At 40.1% G+C, this 16,725-nt stretch overlaps 1 protein-coding gene across 1 annotated transcript in view; it reads left to right on the forward strand.

The window, feature by feature from the left end:
- YLPM1 (YLP motif containing 1) overlaps positions 1-16,725 on the forward strand; it is a 35,954-nt gene that overhangs the window by 17,784 nt on the left and 1,445 nt on the right. Inside the window, exons 17-18 of the mRNA XM_075282287.1 lie at positions 1,134-1,217; positions 2,177-2,228. Coding sequence (XP_075138388.1) covers positions 1,134-1,217; positions 2,177-2,228 — 136 coding nt within the window. The remainder of the gene's footprint in view (positions 1-1,133; positions 1,218-2,176; positions 2,229-16,725) is intronic.

Below are 16,725 nucleotides of genomic sequence, written 5' to 3' on the forward strand. Positions count from 1 at the left end.
AAATTCTTGTCTATAGCGATGTAGAAAGTCCTAAAAGCACTTATACTTTTCCCTTGATGTTATAAGGCCAAATTGATTAAAATTGATTTACAATATCCAGAAACAGCATCTGGAGCTTCAAAAAGAGGTCAGAATTTGTAAATATGGGCTACAGGTGGCAACTCTCATTTAAAAGTGTTCTGCTGATGCTGTACTATGTTGCTAATTTTCTTACTAGTGAGGATTATGGCAAGGATGATTCCAATGCTGAAGCCATGTTACAGGCCCTAGAAAGAGTTTTTAGCCAATTCTATGGGACTGAGGTTTTTGTAAGGGATGCTCAGACAGTAGCAAAAGTCAGGGACACCTTGTGCAAAATGGACACTGGTTAGCAGGAGTAAATTTGCTAACCTGCGGTAATTTACAGTTGCAATATAGTAACATAAGAAAAGTGCCTATTTCTTCACACATTTACGTCCTTCTGCCACTGATCAAATTTGTACAATAGAACTTGATGAGGAGGCAGGAGGAGAAGGAGAGCTCATAGCAAGATATCTACATTATAGAAACAACTATTTTTCATAACACAGCTGAGTTGTTAGGAATTACTATCCAGCCTTCTCCTGACAGAAATGACTCATTGCATGTAGACGGCCTCATTTCTTTCTCATTCTCCCCCTCCCATCTCCAACGACTTCATTGTAAGACTGAGACTGTTTTGTGTATGGCGTACAGGACAAAAACATGTCAAATGCATTTGTAAATGAACAGTTCAGAGATTATATATCTATAGATAGAGAATATAAGAAAGTTTCTTATATTCTACATATGTATAAAACTTTCTCTGATATGTTATCAGATAGAGTTGGAGGTGTATAAGCCTCAGCAGAACTATTATATTTTCTGCTGGGTTATTAACTAGAGCCCAGCAGCAATGGTGTCTGACACAGACTGTGTAGAAATCTGCATTGGGTTTTGGCAACAGAAACAATAGTGATTTTCTGTAACAAACCAGGACATGTGACTTCTGATAGCAGCGTGAAGCCATATACCTGTAAATGAAGCTGACACTACCATAGAGTAGTCACTAGGGAGTGGGTGACATTATGTTGGGTTTGTGAAGCAATTCATTGACAAAAAACTTTTTACTTTAGGTTGAAATGGAGGATTCTGAGCCAAATGCAGAGCCTGAGCAGGAAGTGAAGAAGGAGGCGTTGGAAGAGGAGGAGAGTGAGCGGGTAGGGCAGGCTGCTCAGTCTGGTTGTATGATATATTTATACCCTGTCCTTTCTCCTATAGCGGACGTGGGGAGGTACCATGCCCTTTGTAAACTGTACCAATATCATGAAGCTGGGCTTTTATTTAACTAAAGTTTTTTTTGTCTTTTGTTTCAAACAAGGTTTAAATGTGGTGCAAATAGGTGTGATAAAAAAAAATTCCTTCCACATCCTCAGTTACCAGCCAGGGGTGGACACAGATGTTTGCAGACCCCTTGCTTCCCAATATCTCAGCATAGAGCACACACTATACTCTTAAGATGTCTCACTAGCATCCATCAGTAATTCTTGGCAATGAAGTTCATTAGCTTAGACACCTGCCTGCAATCTAATAGATAGCAGAATGCTGCTGTTAACATTATAGGGCCACTAGGGGCCCCTGTGCAATTTCACAGCCTGCACCAGTGGTATGCCCTTCATGTTTCCAACGTCTCTGCTTCGTGCACATTACAACTGATGGCAACGGTGATGTCAGGTGGCCGCTGCAGCCATTCACTCTTCAGCAAATACCTCTTTACAAACTGCATGCGAATTGCCTTTTGTGAAGAGATCTCAACTAGTGCCTGCGTTTGGCTGTAGCGGTCACGTGACACATATTGGGTATTGCATCTGTCAGGCCTGCACAAAGCTAATTTTTAGTATCCCTGTTTGCAGCACAAATAAAACTTTGCACCAAAAATAAAGTCAACCCCTTAAATTCATATACTCTGTGAGTTCCTTTGTCAGGTTTGTCGTCTTCATCCATTTATCCTGTTGCTCTCACACACAGCCCTTTTTTGTTCCTCCGCATCATGCCTGACAGAGATGTTGCTGCAACATACCTGGACTGACTCAGGCATCAACTCTTACGTTCCCATTGTTTTGTTGCTGTGTTTGTTTGCTCCACTTTAACCCTTCCAACATTTTTCCCTGTGATATAGGGTTATCTTCCGAAAAGCAAATGGGAGATGGACACTTCAGAAGCTAAACTTGGTGAGTGCAAGACTGCTGGTCAGATGTTCAGTTCTTGCTTGTTCAATATGATAGTGGCCAAGAGAAAAGTCTGTTCCATTGTTCGTTGCAACTGAATGCAGAATTTAGCTGCTTGACGGTTGCATGCTCGCTGTTCTTTGCACACATGGAGACTGAGTGAGCAGCTATTCTTAATGGCTTGAGGTCTGTGTCTTGGCCACTGTGTGATGTTGTCAGAATTAAACTGTTCCTTTACATTTCTTTGGGTAATTGTATTACTGGAAAGTCTCCCTTTTTCGGTGGCAGTCTTTTTGGCAGACTGCAGAAGATTTTCCATAGTATTTTAATGCATTCTTTTTACAGACCTGATTCACAGAAGTCTTGGTACTGAGAAGCCTCCTTACAGCCTTCCTTCTGTGCTTGTAGGTGTTGAGGAATTGTGAAATATAGCTGAATTTTTCATTAATCCATAAGACAATTTTTAACAAATTGGAAGTCTCAGCAAGATGAAGACTTTTAAGCTGATGTGTTGTCTTACTATGTGTTGGGAAACAGGGATGTGACTGACTTTATGGGGGTAACAAACTCTGCCAGGGGTATGTGTAATATGATTGATAATGCTAGAATCTAAGGTGCTCTGATCTAATGATGCCATAATATACTATCTAACATTCCGTCATCTATGTGAAGTGTGCTATTCTTCAGTGTAGTTTCTGCTGAAGGCAGCAAATTATTATTGTCTCATAAATGTGCAGCTAATTTCTGCTGCATACAACGGTAGTAACTGGCAAGGCAGCCTCATGGTGGGAAACTGCTACTTATAATGCTCAGTGAAAAATGCACAGCCATTGTCTTAACATGATGTTTAGTGTATATACAAATGAAGGGGACAGCAAGTGATGGTGAACCCAGGCAAACATCATTGCTTTTAGTTCATAGCTCTGCCTGGTATTCTGCTTAGTGGGGAGTGGAAAAAGTAGTGTAGCAAACTCACATTGAAGCAAGTGCCTTGTGTAGTACTTCATGCAAGAGCAACCAGTTCTCTGGTCAGTAAGGCAGTCCCTAGTATTGCATGTGGATTTTGATGCAAATTTAGTTGCAGAATTTGCACTCTATAGCCATGAGTCTTGTGATCTACAGTCAGTCTTCAGATGAGTACAGCAGTGATTTTCAGAGTGAAATGTAGTGTAGCAGAATTGATACTGACATATCAGAGAGAAATACTATCTTCCTGCTCTTATCTATTACAAAGCTTCTTATAATCACCCGTACCATTGACTTATGCAGAGGTTCTTAGAAGGGCAGTGTCTATTTAAAAGCTACTGTACTATGCTGCAGATTTTCTGCATGTAAGTCTGTACATAATCTGTAGCTCCTGTAATGTATGAAATGCAAGAGCTGTCAGACAGATCCAAAGATTCAGAAGATTAGACTATTACTTTGTTTGATCCAAGAGTTACATCAATATAAATGTAAGTCTGCAGTAATACTTCACCTTCTCAGTGAATACATTTTCAAGCACTGGAGCGCTGCTTGTCTCTGAGATGTCCTACATAAAGCCTAGATATTCTGTTCAAGGCCCCGTATGTGTATGTCAAAGTATGAAATAAGGTAGGTTTCAGTCACTGGTGAAATTTAACAATGCATCAACTAACCTGTGCATATATCCTAACCCTAATAAATTACTAAAATTAAGTAGTGTTACAATTGAGAAACAAAGCATTGTTATTTCTGGAGGGATTTGTAATATACTTGTAATATAATGCACTTGGGGGATAAGGAACCCACTATCTGAGCATTGTATTGGCAGTGTTGTGTTAGCCAAGACATCAGAAGGGAAAGACCTAGGGGTCCTAAAATCAGACAGCCTCAAATGAGTCAATGGAGCAGCCAGGCAGCAGGGAAGGCAGAGAGGATGCTCAGCTGTATAGCTAGGGATAGAACCAGTAGAATGAGGGAGATTGTGTTGCTGCTCTATACAGCGCTGGGGAAAACATGACTGGGATACTGTGTCCAGTTCTGGAAACCTCAAAAACAAAAAGATATAGATCTAATAGAAGAGGTACAATGGTGGGCTACAAAAATGGAGGGTCTAAGCAAAAAAAAAAACTTGTCAGAGTGACATAAAGAACTTACTATATATAGCCTTAAGGAAAGAAGGGATAGTGATGGAAACTTTTAACAGCCCCCAGACACTTCTCGATATATATTATATAGTAATAAAAAAAAATTTCAAAACCTATAACATTTTTTATTTTTGAGGGCTTAAGTTTTGTAGGCCAAATTACACTATATAATGGTACCATTTTACTATTCTGTATGATGCACTGGGAAGCTGGAAAATTCAGAATGGACTAGAATTAGAGATTTATGTGACATACATATTTATTTATTTACAAATCTTTGCTTGTACAGCGTTCGCTGTGCATCCAAAATGACATGTATTTTATAGCAATAACAAATTTAAATAGTTTTTTTTTTTTTTTTTTTACATATTTTAACCACCTGTATTTTTATATATTTGTGTATTGGGCTGTATAAGGTTTAGTTTTTGTTTTTTTGCAATGTATAGTAAAATCCCTCTAATGTATTACAGGCTGCCTTGTGTAGCCTATAATAAAAGTGCACTAATAACAAGCCTGGGAGCCTTCAGAAGGCCTGGCTGCCATGCTAACTGATCACCAGGAAAATGGTTCCTCAAGTTTGATTCAGGAATCAAAGGGTTAATGCATTTCCGCCATGTCTCCGATGCATATGCACAGTGGAAATCCGGCCTCTCAGCTCCTAATCAGCCTGCATATTTAAACTCCCAATATTTGCCATGGCATTACGGCAGATGTCGTGAATGGGAGAAGTATGTTTAACCCCTTAACGCTAAATCACGTACAATGTACGTCAGGGAATGTGGTTAGTTCCCGCATTCCCACGTACCTGTACGTGATGGGCTCTGCTTCTGAGCCCGTGCGATCTCCATGGGAGGCCGGCTGTATCTGACAGCCAGGCTTCCCCTGTAGCAGCAGGGACGGTGATTGCACCGACCCCCGCTGTTTAACCCTTAAGGTGCCATGATCCATAGTGATCATGGCACCCTAGGGGTTTGGCCGGCTATAAAGCATGCTGCTGGCTACATAAGGAGTCTGTGTTAGCTGTAATTTACAGCTACACGCTGCTCCTTAATCCCTCCCCCCATCGGAGCGAGCTCCGATGGGGGGAGGGTTAACCCCTTGGATGCCATGACGAGAGGAAGCTAGTCTATGCATCTGCATAGCTAGTTTCCTCTATAGACTGCAATACACGTGTATTGCAAGTCTATAGTTAGTATAGAACCAGCGATCCTCTCTGATCACTGGTTCTAGTGTGCTTGCAGCACAAATAAAAAAAAAATGTAAAAAAGGTTTTTTTAAAAAAAGTGTGTAAAACAAACATAGTTACATTTCTTGTAAATCTGGAAAATCGCTGTTACACTTGTAAGCCTTGTAACGTCCAAAATAAATTAAAATACAATCAAAAGATGATGCCGATATAAAGCAGAGATATGGGAGATAATATTTATTACTGTATTTGGGTAGTATAACTATCTGCCTGAAAAGCAGAGAATTTCACATTTTGAAAATTGCAATTTTTTTCCAAATTTCCATCAAATTTCCTATTTTTTTAATAAGTAAATACAAACATATTGATTAGTGTTTACCACTAACATGAAGTATAATGTGTTACGAGAAAACAGTCTCAAAATCACTTGTGTAAGTTAAAGCGTCTCAAAGTTATTGCCATTTAAAGTGACACATGTCAATTTTGAAAAAATAGGCCCGGTCCTTAACATACTTTTGGGCTGTGTCCTTAAGGGGTTAAAGGGAGTATGTCAGCAATAAATGTGGTTATAAGTTCAGTAACCTTTTTATGGAGGCAATTCTATAGTTTTCAAATAAGTCTGTTCTTTAGCGTCTCATTTTAACTCACATGGGGTTTTGGTTTCTTTTGCACTTTTTCCCCATGTTCAGATTTATTAGGTTTAAGAAATGTGTATTTAGGTTACAAATACAGTTTATTAAGCTTAGGAAATATGAATAATAAAAACCTGTAAAGGCTAAGAAGTACTTTAATTTGGGAAATTGATGGTTTTCATACTTTTATTTTACAAATTCAGGACATTGAAACATGTTTTAGTTCTGGGAAAACCCCCTTAAGCTAAGGCCCCATGTTCCAGGAATGCAGTTAAAAACAAACAAACAAAGCCCCCCAAAACATTTTTCTTGCCTGTTTCATTGGGGGATGCAGCACCATGGGTGTAGACCTGGCCACTAGGAATAACGAAAGATGTCCGCTCCACTTCTGGACTATACCCTCTCCACAGTCACTATGCTAACCAGTTTTAGTCTAGTGTCTGTGAGAGGCAGACAAGACTTATCCTAGGTCTTTGTCTTGCATAGTTTATTTATTTTTTTGTTGTTTTTCAAGTGCAGTGAAGTCTTCAGTGGATACATCACACTAGTGACGGACTTCAACTCGGATTATCAGATAGGCACATCTATATCTACTTCTATGTAAGATCTCATCCATGCAGTCATAGATACTTTACATGTCTCTGAGGACATGGACCCTACTTCTCAAGAAGACATCTCGTTCCGCCACAGTCGATGCCCACCTCTGATCTTCTCCAACCATGGGGTGTTTGACCATATCATGAAGAAGCAATGGCTTAACCTGTTCTGTCCCCTACCTTCCACTAGGAAGTTGGATATCCTCTTCCCTTTTCCTGACCAGTGTGTCTCCAAGAGGTCACCGATTCCCGCTGTGTATCCCGCAATAGCTAGGCTCTCCTGGGCCTCTATTCTGCCTTTAGCAGATTCTGCCTCCCTCAGCGATAATTCGGACCAGGTGGTGGACTTTCTCACAAAAGCTAACTTTGTAGCGGCTGGCTCCTCCCTGTGGCTTTCCTTCACTGCTTCTTGGCTTTGCAAGGCTTACATTTCCTTGGACAAACTGCTCTACAAGGGTCTTTCCATCCAGGACAAGCATCTGCTCATCTTTCAAATTCTGAACGCTTCTAAGTACCTGTGTGATGCTTCCCTGGAAGCAGCTCGCCACTCTGCCAAGGCACCGCCAATGCAGTGGCAATCAGCCATACTGTTGGATCAGATAGTGGAACACCAAATCCACCTTTAAGAAGATTGCCGTGGCTATACCTTCTCTCGAGATGAACAGTTCATCTCTCTCCTACCCCAGAGGCACCCTAAGCGCCAGCTGTTGTTCTCAGCGTTTTAGCTCCTTTCATGGCTCTGCCTCTTGCTCCAGAGAACAGTCTTCCTGGACTCTCGCTCCAAGAAGCCCTCTTTCAAGTCCAGACCTGCCTGGTAGTCCTGCATCCCCAAGCCTTCCTGGACAATCTGACCTGCTTTTGGATCACCACGAGCCTGAACCACAAGTTCCCTGCTATGTGGCTAGGACCCAGGACCCTTGCGCTATCACTGCCGATGATCTCGTGATTCCCTGGTCAGTCTTCTGTACTTGTTCCCTTCTTTTCCTCTTCTCTTTTGAGTTCTCAAAAAACTCCAAGTCAGAAGGGGTTCTGGATTGACCCTGGTGGACGCTCTTTGGCCTCTTCCTCTGGCAAGTCCATCTTCTGTCTCAAGGACCACTGCTCCACCCCACCTTACATCAGCTGTATTTAATAATATGGCTGTTGAAGCGAGGTTCTTGGGTGTCATGGTTTTTCAGAGTCTAGTATCCAAACCATGCTGAAGGCCTGGAAACCCCATTGAGCAAAGATCTATGATTTATATCTGGAAGGCCTTTGTTCAGTGGTGTGAGTGACTTTCATCCACTCTCCTTCTCTCTTCCCAGGATATTGGCTTTTCTCCATTTCAGTCTTGGTCTGTCTTCTCTTAGGACAGCTCTCTGACCTTTCAATTCTTTTTCAGAGGACCCTGGCCCTCTGGCATCAGGTGATGACTTTCCTGGGATAAGTAGCACACTGTGCTCCTCCCTACCATCCTCCCGTGGAACCATGGGATTTTATTCTTGTCCCTGAGGTGCTTCAGGCTCCCCTTTTCAAGCCTTTGCCTTCCCGGTGTCTATTACTTCCATCCGCAGGGTCTCTGAACTTGGCTGCCTTTTCTTGTTCTCTAGAAGGACAGGGTTCTCTTTCGTTTGCCACCATCTTTTCTTCCTAAGGTGGTTTCTTCCTTTCACATCAATGAGGAAATAGTCTTAACGTCTTTCTGCCTGGATGTGGTCTGGGCAATCTGGGTCTATTTGTCTCTTACTGAACTCCTTTTGTCATTCAGACGCTTTGTTCATTGTGTTCAAGAACCAGCCGCTGCCACTCTTCACGTGACTGCTCACTCTATGGCATTAGGCTTCTACCGCCCTGGTCTGCAAGGCTGCCACCTTGGGCCTCTATCTCTACCTTCACCAGGTTCTACCAGATCCATTCTGCAGCCTTTGCCAATGCCAGCTTGGGTCATAAAGTTCTGTAAGCAGCTTTGTGTATGGCTGTGTAATTCCCACCCTCTGGGACTGCTTTAGGACATCACATGGTGCTGTGTCCCCCAGTGAAATAAGTGAGAATTATTTTTTTTTTTTTTGTATTAGTCATAAAATCCTTTTCTCGTTGTATTCACTGGGAACACAGATTCCACCCTCTTTTTCTTACTGTTCCTGCCCCAGGCTATTTTGGTTCATTTTCGGGTTCAGGACATGGTGGTGGTTCTGTGTTTTTCGTTTTTTTGTCTCTACTGTTGTTACAAACTGGTAAGCATAGTGTCGGTGAAGAATGTATAACCCAGAGACAGAGCCTATCTCTTTTGCTATTTCTGGTGTCAGCCTCCTAGTGACTGTCTATACCTTTAGTTCTGTGTCCATCAATCAATACAATAAGAAAAGGATTTTCAGGAATACAAAAATCCATTTTTTCCGCAGTGTTTTTCATTGCGTTTTTGCTGCATTTTTTTCTGCAGATTTAGTTCCTTTTATTAAATCGATAGGGAAACCGCAAGCACTTCTTCAGGTAAAATTGACAAGCTGTGTTTTTGAAAATGGAGCTTTTTTGCTGCTGTTTTTTATCCCCACAATATGTGGATGGGATTACCCAGAATCTCATTCACTTTGCTGATACTGTAAAACGCAGTTTTGTTTTTTTGTTTGCTTGCTGCTATGCTTCTGCAACAAGAAAAACACATTTCCGTAACCTGGGGTCTTGGCCTTTTAAAGTTGTGAATCTTATATAAAAAAAAAAATTATCCACTTGTGTATAAAGGTAATATAAAATTCTATAAATAGAGAACCAAGTGTATAAAATTCTATAAATATAGAGCTGCATGCATAAAATCCTTCTACTGGTGAACTAGCTGTATAATATCCTATTCATATAGAACTATTTGCATAAAATCCATTTGAAACCAAACTGTATAATCGTATATTACCAACAAAACTTATTTTAATGTCGTATTGGATGGATAAAATTGTATTGAAATTAAAATGATTTTCTTAATACTAGGTGTATAAAATCTTTCTAAAGCATGTGTATTCAATCATATTAAAACAGAATAAAATTTATAAAATCATGTTACTGCTGAATTGTTTGTATAAAATCATATAAAGAAATTGGATGGCTAAAAGCCTATTAAAGAATCAAGAGTATAAAATCCTATTATAAAAGAACTGGGTGTTTTAATATATTAAATATTTGTGTGTATTAACTCCTATTAATGTGCATTGCATTCTTTTAATTAATCTATCTAAAATCCACTTATAAAAGGCTAGGTTTATAAAATTAACTAAAGGAGAATCAGTTGTGAGAAAAAAAAATCCTGTTTATATAATAATCCTATAATGACATAATAATTAAATAAAATACTAATAAAGTATCTGGTATATGAAATCCTATTAAACTGGGTTGATAAAATCATATTAAAACAAAAACGGGAATATAAAATGTGATTGGATAATTTGTTAAAAAAAAAAAAAAAAATCTATTGTAGAACCAGGTTTATAAAATCCTATAAAAGAGTGAAGTATATAAAACCTGTTCATACAGAATTGGATAAAGAAAGTCGTAACAGTTGTTTTTATTAACCTTTTAATACAGCATTGAATTATAAAATCCTGTCAATGTAACTTGATATACTTTAATATGATCTGGTTCCATATTAATAAAAAAAAATAGGGTACAAAATTTCTATAGCGCTGAGTGTAAAAAATAAATTAAAAAAATACCATATTAACCTTACATCAATGACACAACGCGTTTAGTGGCAATTAAAACGGTAACGCTCTCAAACCAGTTCCTGCCTTCTGTAAGAATAATACCAGTTATATGCAGTTTTTATCGTTTCTGTCTGTGTCTCAAACTATAAGATTTCCTGACTACTTTTTTTCTCTTCTTTTAGCATATTCCGTATATACTAGAGTATAAGCCGAGTTTTTCAGCACAGTTTTCTTTAAATAGTTCTAAATCCCTCCTTTCCCTGGAATACATATAAAAGTAGAAAATTACTGTGAAACACATACACATTAGGACAATAGGTATCCCTGTGTCTGAGTGTGCCCGGTCTACTGAATATAGGGTATCTGCAGAGCTTCTGTTCCGTCGGGAAGGGGTTAATAGGAGCACTGCAGATACCCAATATTCAGCCAGGCTGAATTCCAAGTGGGGGGGGGGGGGAATCCCAGTCCTCAAGCTCAGGGAAGGGGCAGAAAGACAACCAAAACACCCCCTCCCCTTTCCCAGCAACTACTGCACCCAAAAACTCCGGCCATTTAAACTTTTGAAATTTTCCAGTAGCTTCTGCATTCCTCTCCCCCCCATGGCTTATACTCAAGTCAATAAGTTTTCTCAGTTTTTTTTGTGGTAAAATTAGGGGCCTCTGCTTATATTCAGGTCGACTTATACTCGAGTATATACGGTACTTGTATTCTCCATAAAATGGAGCTCAGGAGCATCTTTTTCTTAAAACTCCATGCTTCCATTTCCTTGTTATACCCAGTCATAGAAATTCATGCCAATTTGGGGAAAGTCTATTGCTGTGATCGCTTTTCATCCAAATTTTTATAGGAGGCAAACTGCAAAAATATTGTCGTTTTGGCTGTTACAATTTTTTTTCTTGCTGGGGATTTCACCATATGGGAATAATATTTTTATAAGTTTGTAGACCGGGTGTTTTTGGACACAGGGATACCTAATGTGTGTATATTATGTTTTTTACTTGTATATGTGTTCTAGGGAACGGGCTGATCTGCATATATATATAATTTTATATACCACACCTAGGGGTCTTGAGCCCCAGAGTGTCTGATCAGTGCAATGAATCACAATGCTAATGCACTGTAAATTTGTGGCACTTCTATTACAGGCTGCTCTATGCAGTCTATAATAGATGTACATGCCAGACAAGCCTTGGAGCCTTCAATAGGCTCTCGGCTGGCATGGCAATGGCTCGCTGGCCTGAGATCTCATTCTAGGGGCTGGTGTTCCACCACAAAATGGCAGCACCTATGTACTGCTCGGAAAATGTTGCCTCAGTCAGCATTGGATAATGCCACAATCAGTATGGACATTGCTTCCAGGTATCCGCTGTACAATACACTGGAGACCCAGTGGGTATGGCTCTTGCTCAGCGGCCGTCATATTTAAGTACGGGACATCCATTGTACTAAATTACGGTAGATGTTGGGATAGGGTTAAGCATTATCGGCTCCAGATACAGGGAAAATTAACAAAAAAAAAAAAAAACCATATACAACCCCAAAGATGTATTGGGGCAGCTGAATGTGAAAGTAATTGTCAGTATGTATACTTAAAATATATATATATATATATATATATAAAGGACACTTCTCATTTTTTTGGTTTAATTTCTCAGATATTAAAATATAGAAAAATATGGAATCCTAAAATAAAGCCCTACTTTTCACTGGAAAAAAAATGGCAAAAATGTTTTGAATAAGGAAAAGGTTATATACCTACAAATCATGTATGCAAAAAAAAAAAAAGTCTGGTCCTGAACCATTCATGAAATGGCTAAATACAATTTATTTATTTATTTTTTACATTTGTGCTCCCAAATCATGGAATAGGTGAACAAAGTGTTTTGCATACTTCAAACTGTTACCAGTAAAAACTAAAGCTTATCTTGCAAAAATAGAAGCATCATTACATGAACCCAAAGAATGAAGATAATGTGTCATTTATATTGCATGATGAACATGGTTATAAAAATGAGATGGTACTGTTTTTTGTTGTTTTTTTTTTTGTTTGCCACTATCTTGGTGTATACTTGACTTAGACCTGGATCTCGCTTTGCAAAAATGCTGTGATTTGGCCACAGTTGTAATGCAGCATCATAAAATCCTTACCTGCAAAGTGAACAGGATTCTGGCTATTTCCAATTCACATATTGCAGAAAAAAAATCTGCAGTGGAAATGTTACGATTTAAATTTTTATTTTTATTTATAAGTTGCAGCATGTCAACTATACCTTTGGAAACGCTGGTGTTTTCCAAATTGTATAATACACAGAACTTCCACAAAGGTGAATTCTGCAGACCTTTTGTGAAAAACGCCGTGGAAAAAAGTGAGGCATTTTCCTTTACGTTCTTTTCCGCTGTGCTCTTGGCTGCATCTCGCTAGGTGGAGTCTTATTAATGTTTAATAACTGATTTGGCAAGGAATTTTATAAAAAAAAAAAAAAAAAAAAAGTCCAAACACCCCCCCCCCCCAAAAAAAAAAAAAAAAACCCAATCTAGAATAACAAAATAATAAATTGATATTCTCTTATTATCCCTCCTTGCATATACATATTGTAATGTCATTTATGCTCTCTGTATATTATATGGGGGAGGGATTCATACAATATCTATGTATATCTCGAACATTTAGGCTGAAGACGTACACTAAAGGGGTAGATCTATGAAACTAACAAATACTTTTGTTCTCCATTGTAACCAATCTTAGTGCATCTTTCATTTTCTTATGAATCTATGCTTAAACTTTGTATGGTCTGGAACTTGCCCAAAACCCATCCATGATTTCCTTATTGTTGGCCGTATTATCTTCTCTTACATGGCTTAACCTGGCTACAAAAAGGAAATTCCCAAACCATAGAAAGCTCCTGCAATCATAGTCTTATTCAGTGGCAACCAATTCAGAACACAAGTCGTCACCACTAAGGTTGGGTTCACACCAGCACCTGAACTCAGTTTTCAGGTTTCAGTCTTCTGCATGCAGAAGACGGAAACCTGTCATGCCGAGTCCGGCCGTGAGCGCCGGTGAGTGTTTTATGCTCTCGGCGGTGAAACCGTTTTTTTTAAAACCAGACACAGAGTACTGCATGTCCGACTCTGTGTCCGGTTTTAAAAAAAAAAAAACGATTTCGCCACGAGACTCTTAAAACGCTCACGGCTGGAGACTTTTCAAGCCCATTCAAATGAATGGGCTTGAAACATGCCGGCAGGTTTCAGTCTCCTGCCCCTGTTTTGTGCAGGAAACGGAATCCTGCAGAATGGAGTACGGGCGCAGATGTGAATGAGCCCAAAGATAATTAATCATAATATGTAAAACTGTATAATCTTTTTGTATATTTGAAAAATGTTTAGTTTTTAATTGTCTAAAAAGGGTTTTTGTGACAATTTTAATCCAGAACCAAAGTGAATTCTGCAAGGAGTAGCATATTATTCCTTTAGATTTCCCATTTACTCCCCTCTGACTAAAAAAGAAACAAAACTGCAACAAAAACTAAGGCTAGGTTCACACTTGTGTGTGCCTGGTCTCTGCCTGGGGGTTCCTTTCCCCATACCACTTTAAAAATGCAGAGAGAAAAGTCCTGCAAGCAGCACTTCTCTCTCCGTATTTTCTGCCCTTATCGGGCTGAAACCTGGCAGACCCCCATTATAGTCTATGGGGTCCATTGGTTTCCGAAGGTTATAGTATGTTTGTTTGTTTTATTTAAAGCGGTTAATGTTTGGAGGGGTAGGGGGGTCCCCCAAGCGGATCCCCCGAATGGAAACCTGAACACAGGTGTAAACCTAGTGTCAGAGGCAGATTAATAAAACTGTCTAAAAGAAAAAAAAACCTTTGTGGCAACCAATCACAGCACAGCGTTCCTTTCTTGTTTCCGGTTCTTTAAAAATGCTGTATGGTGATCGATCGCTATAGGCAACAAAGACTGTGTTTGTTGTGTTTTGTTTTTGTTTTTGTTTTAGCCGTTTAATAAATATGCAGTGTGCAACTTCAGCCTTAGGTAATGTTCATTGGAGCAATTTGGTGAGACTGTGAGGAATTGATACAGAATGTGTAGTTGCAAAATTATCCAACTATTATGCAAACTTTATGTCTCTAAATATTGTTCAAGTATTGTGCAAATAGGCCTCCCATTCATTTCAATGGGCGTCGCTTGCCTTTTTTTTTTCTTTTTCCTTTTTCAGCTAGTGGGAAAAAGAAGCGTCATGGCCTATCTTCCCATGGATTCCGTGGCTGAGTCAGTTGTGGAGTCCAGCTCAAGACTCACACCTGATTGGGCCTACGCATTCGGGCCCAATCAGTCATGGCATCGCGTTGTGGCTAGCCGCGAGGACAATTCAAATAGCGGAAACTGTTTCCGCCATGTGAACAGACACTAAGGCTGAGTTCACATGGAGTTTTTTGGTCAGGAAACGGACTCAAATTCTTCCTCCAAAAAACACTTCACCATACAGTCCTATGGTGAGGCGTTTTTAGGAGGAGGATTTTGAGTCAGATTTCTGACCAAATTCCTGACCAAAAACTGTGTGAATGCAGCCTAAGGCTTTAGAAAAAATATATTGCCATTGAGAGCAGTTAAAGGGGTTGTCCCATCACAAGGATCCTATCTATACTGCTAGTTTATGTGGACTTAAGACTTTTCCTAAATACATTGCTTTATCAAAACAGCTTCGTTTGGCTGCTATCTTAATTATAAGATAAGTATAATGATCGGCGGCCCGAGAGAGGTAAGCAGGGCCGGCGTTGGGGGGGGGGGGGGGGGGGCGCAAACTTGGCTATTGCCCAGGGCCCCAGCACTTGCAGGGGCCCTCTGTTGGTGGAATACTTTCCCTATTAATATATGGAGAGTATATGTCCGAAGCTGCAGCAACGGCCAATACACAGGAGCCGATGCAAGAGCTGCAGGTCTGGCTCCACTCTGTGCTCTCAGGACGCTTTCTCTCCTCTCCCCCCCCCCCCCTTTTTCTCTGGCATTCCTCTGCCCACCAATGAGAGGGCTGAGGAGAGCCCAGGAGGCGGGCTTACCCCTGCCGAGCTCCTGCCATCCTGCACACAAGAGGAGAGGAAGAAGAAGGTCCAGGAAAGTGAAACTAAAAAAAGACACAAGTACACAGGGCATACTGGGGTTACTATGCTTATTAATATCAGGCATTTGGGGTGATTAATTTTGTTTTAGTAACTCCATGTGCCTCATATTAATAGCAATTAACCCAATCATGTCCCTCTCATTTAACCCCTGTGTGCCTCACCATAAGAGTTACTAATATTGAGACATATGGGGGTAATAATAATGAAGATACTTTATTACCTCCATGTCTCTCTCACATCATTAACTCTTATGTGAGGTACACAAGGGTTAATGTGAGGGACATGATGGGGTTAATTGCTATTAATATGAGGCACATGGAGTTACTAAATTGTAATGCACATGACCAGACTTTTTATCCACAATCGTCCGGGTATAGCGGTCAGCAGGTGACGTGACAGTATTTAGTCCTGTAGGGGCCACTATGGGACATAATACTGTGTGCAGGGGCCACTATGGGGGACAATAGTGTGTATAGGGGCACTGTGGGACATAATAGAGCACGCAGGAATTCGTAGGAGGGGCTCGGTCGAGTTCTTCGGTGTCGGGGAGGGGGGCCCCATGTCAAAATTTCGCCGCGGGGCCCCGCCATTCCTAGTTACGCCACTGCTTCCACTTATCAGTCGGTTCAATTGAATTTGGCTGAGATAGGGAGTCCTGTACCTCCTGTATGTATTGCAAACTGACTCAAATCCAGTTCTGCTACATCAGCTTTATACTGTGGTAATTCATTTACAACCAATTCCTCATTACTGACTAATGTACCGAAAAATCATGGAAGTGAACAGAGCAGACATCGTGCAGGCTGCTGAACAAGCCAGTTGGTTATACCCCTTTAAGTTTGTAGCAGATATTTGCCTCCATTATAGATGGTCCTAGTTTTGAGACCTGGTAAAAATTATAAATAAAATTTAAACTTTCTGTGAAAAAGTTTTAGCCAGGTGTAGGGGAAAACTCCACAAAGTAAGAATGCTTTCTAAAATAGAAGTGTTAAGTCATGTGGGTTGTTTTTTTTTGTCTTTTTTGTCAATTAACGTTGCAATGTGAACAAGAGAGAGCCCTTCATATGAAACTACTATGGCACAGGGCAGATGAACGTGTAGTTGTGTAAGTGAATGATAAAGGCTCCAGAGGTAGGGAATGCTGCTTATTGCTCATAATCAATCCAGCCTAGTTGTTGTATAGATCTGCAT

This window comes from Leptodactylus fuscus, chromosome 7, assembly GCF_031893055.1.
Source record: "Leptodactylus fuscus isolate aLepFus1 chromosome 7, aLepFus1.hap2, whole genome shotgun sequence".
NCBI classification, from domain to species: domain Eukaryota; kingdom Metazoa; phylum Chordata; class Amphibia; order Anura; family Leptodactylidae; genus Leptodactylus; species Leptodactylus fuscus.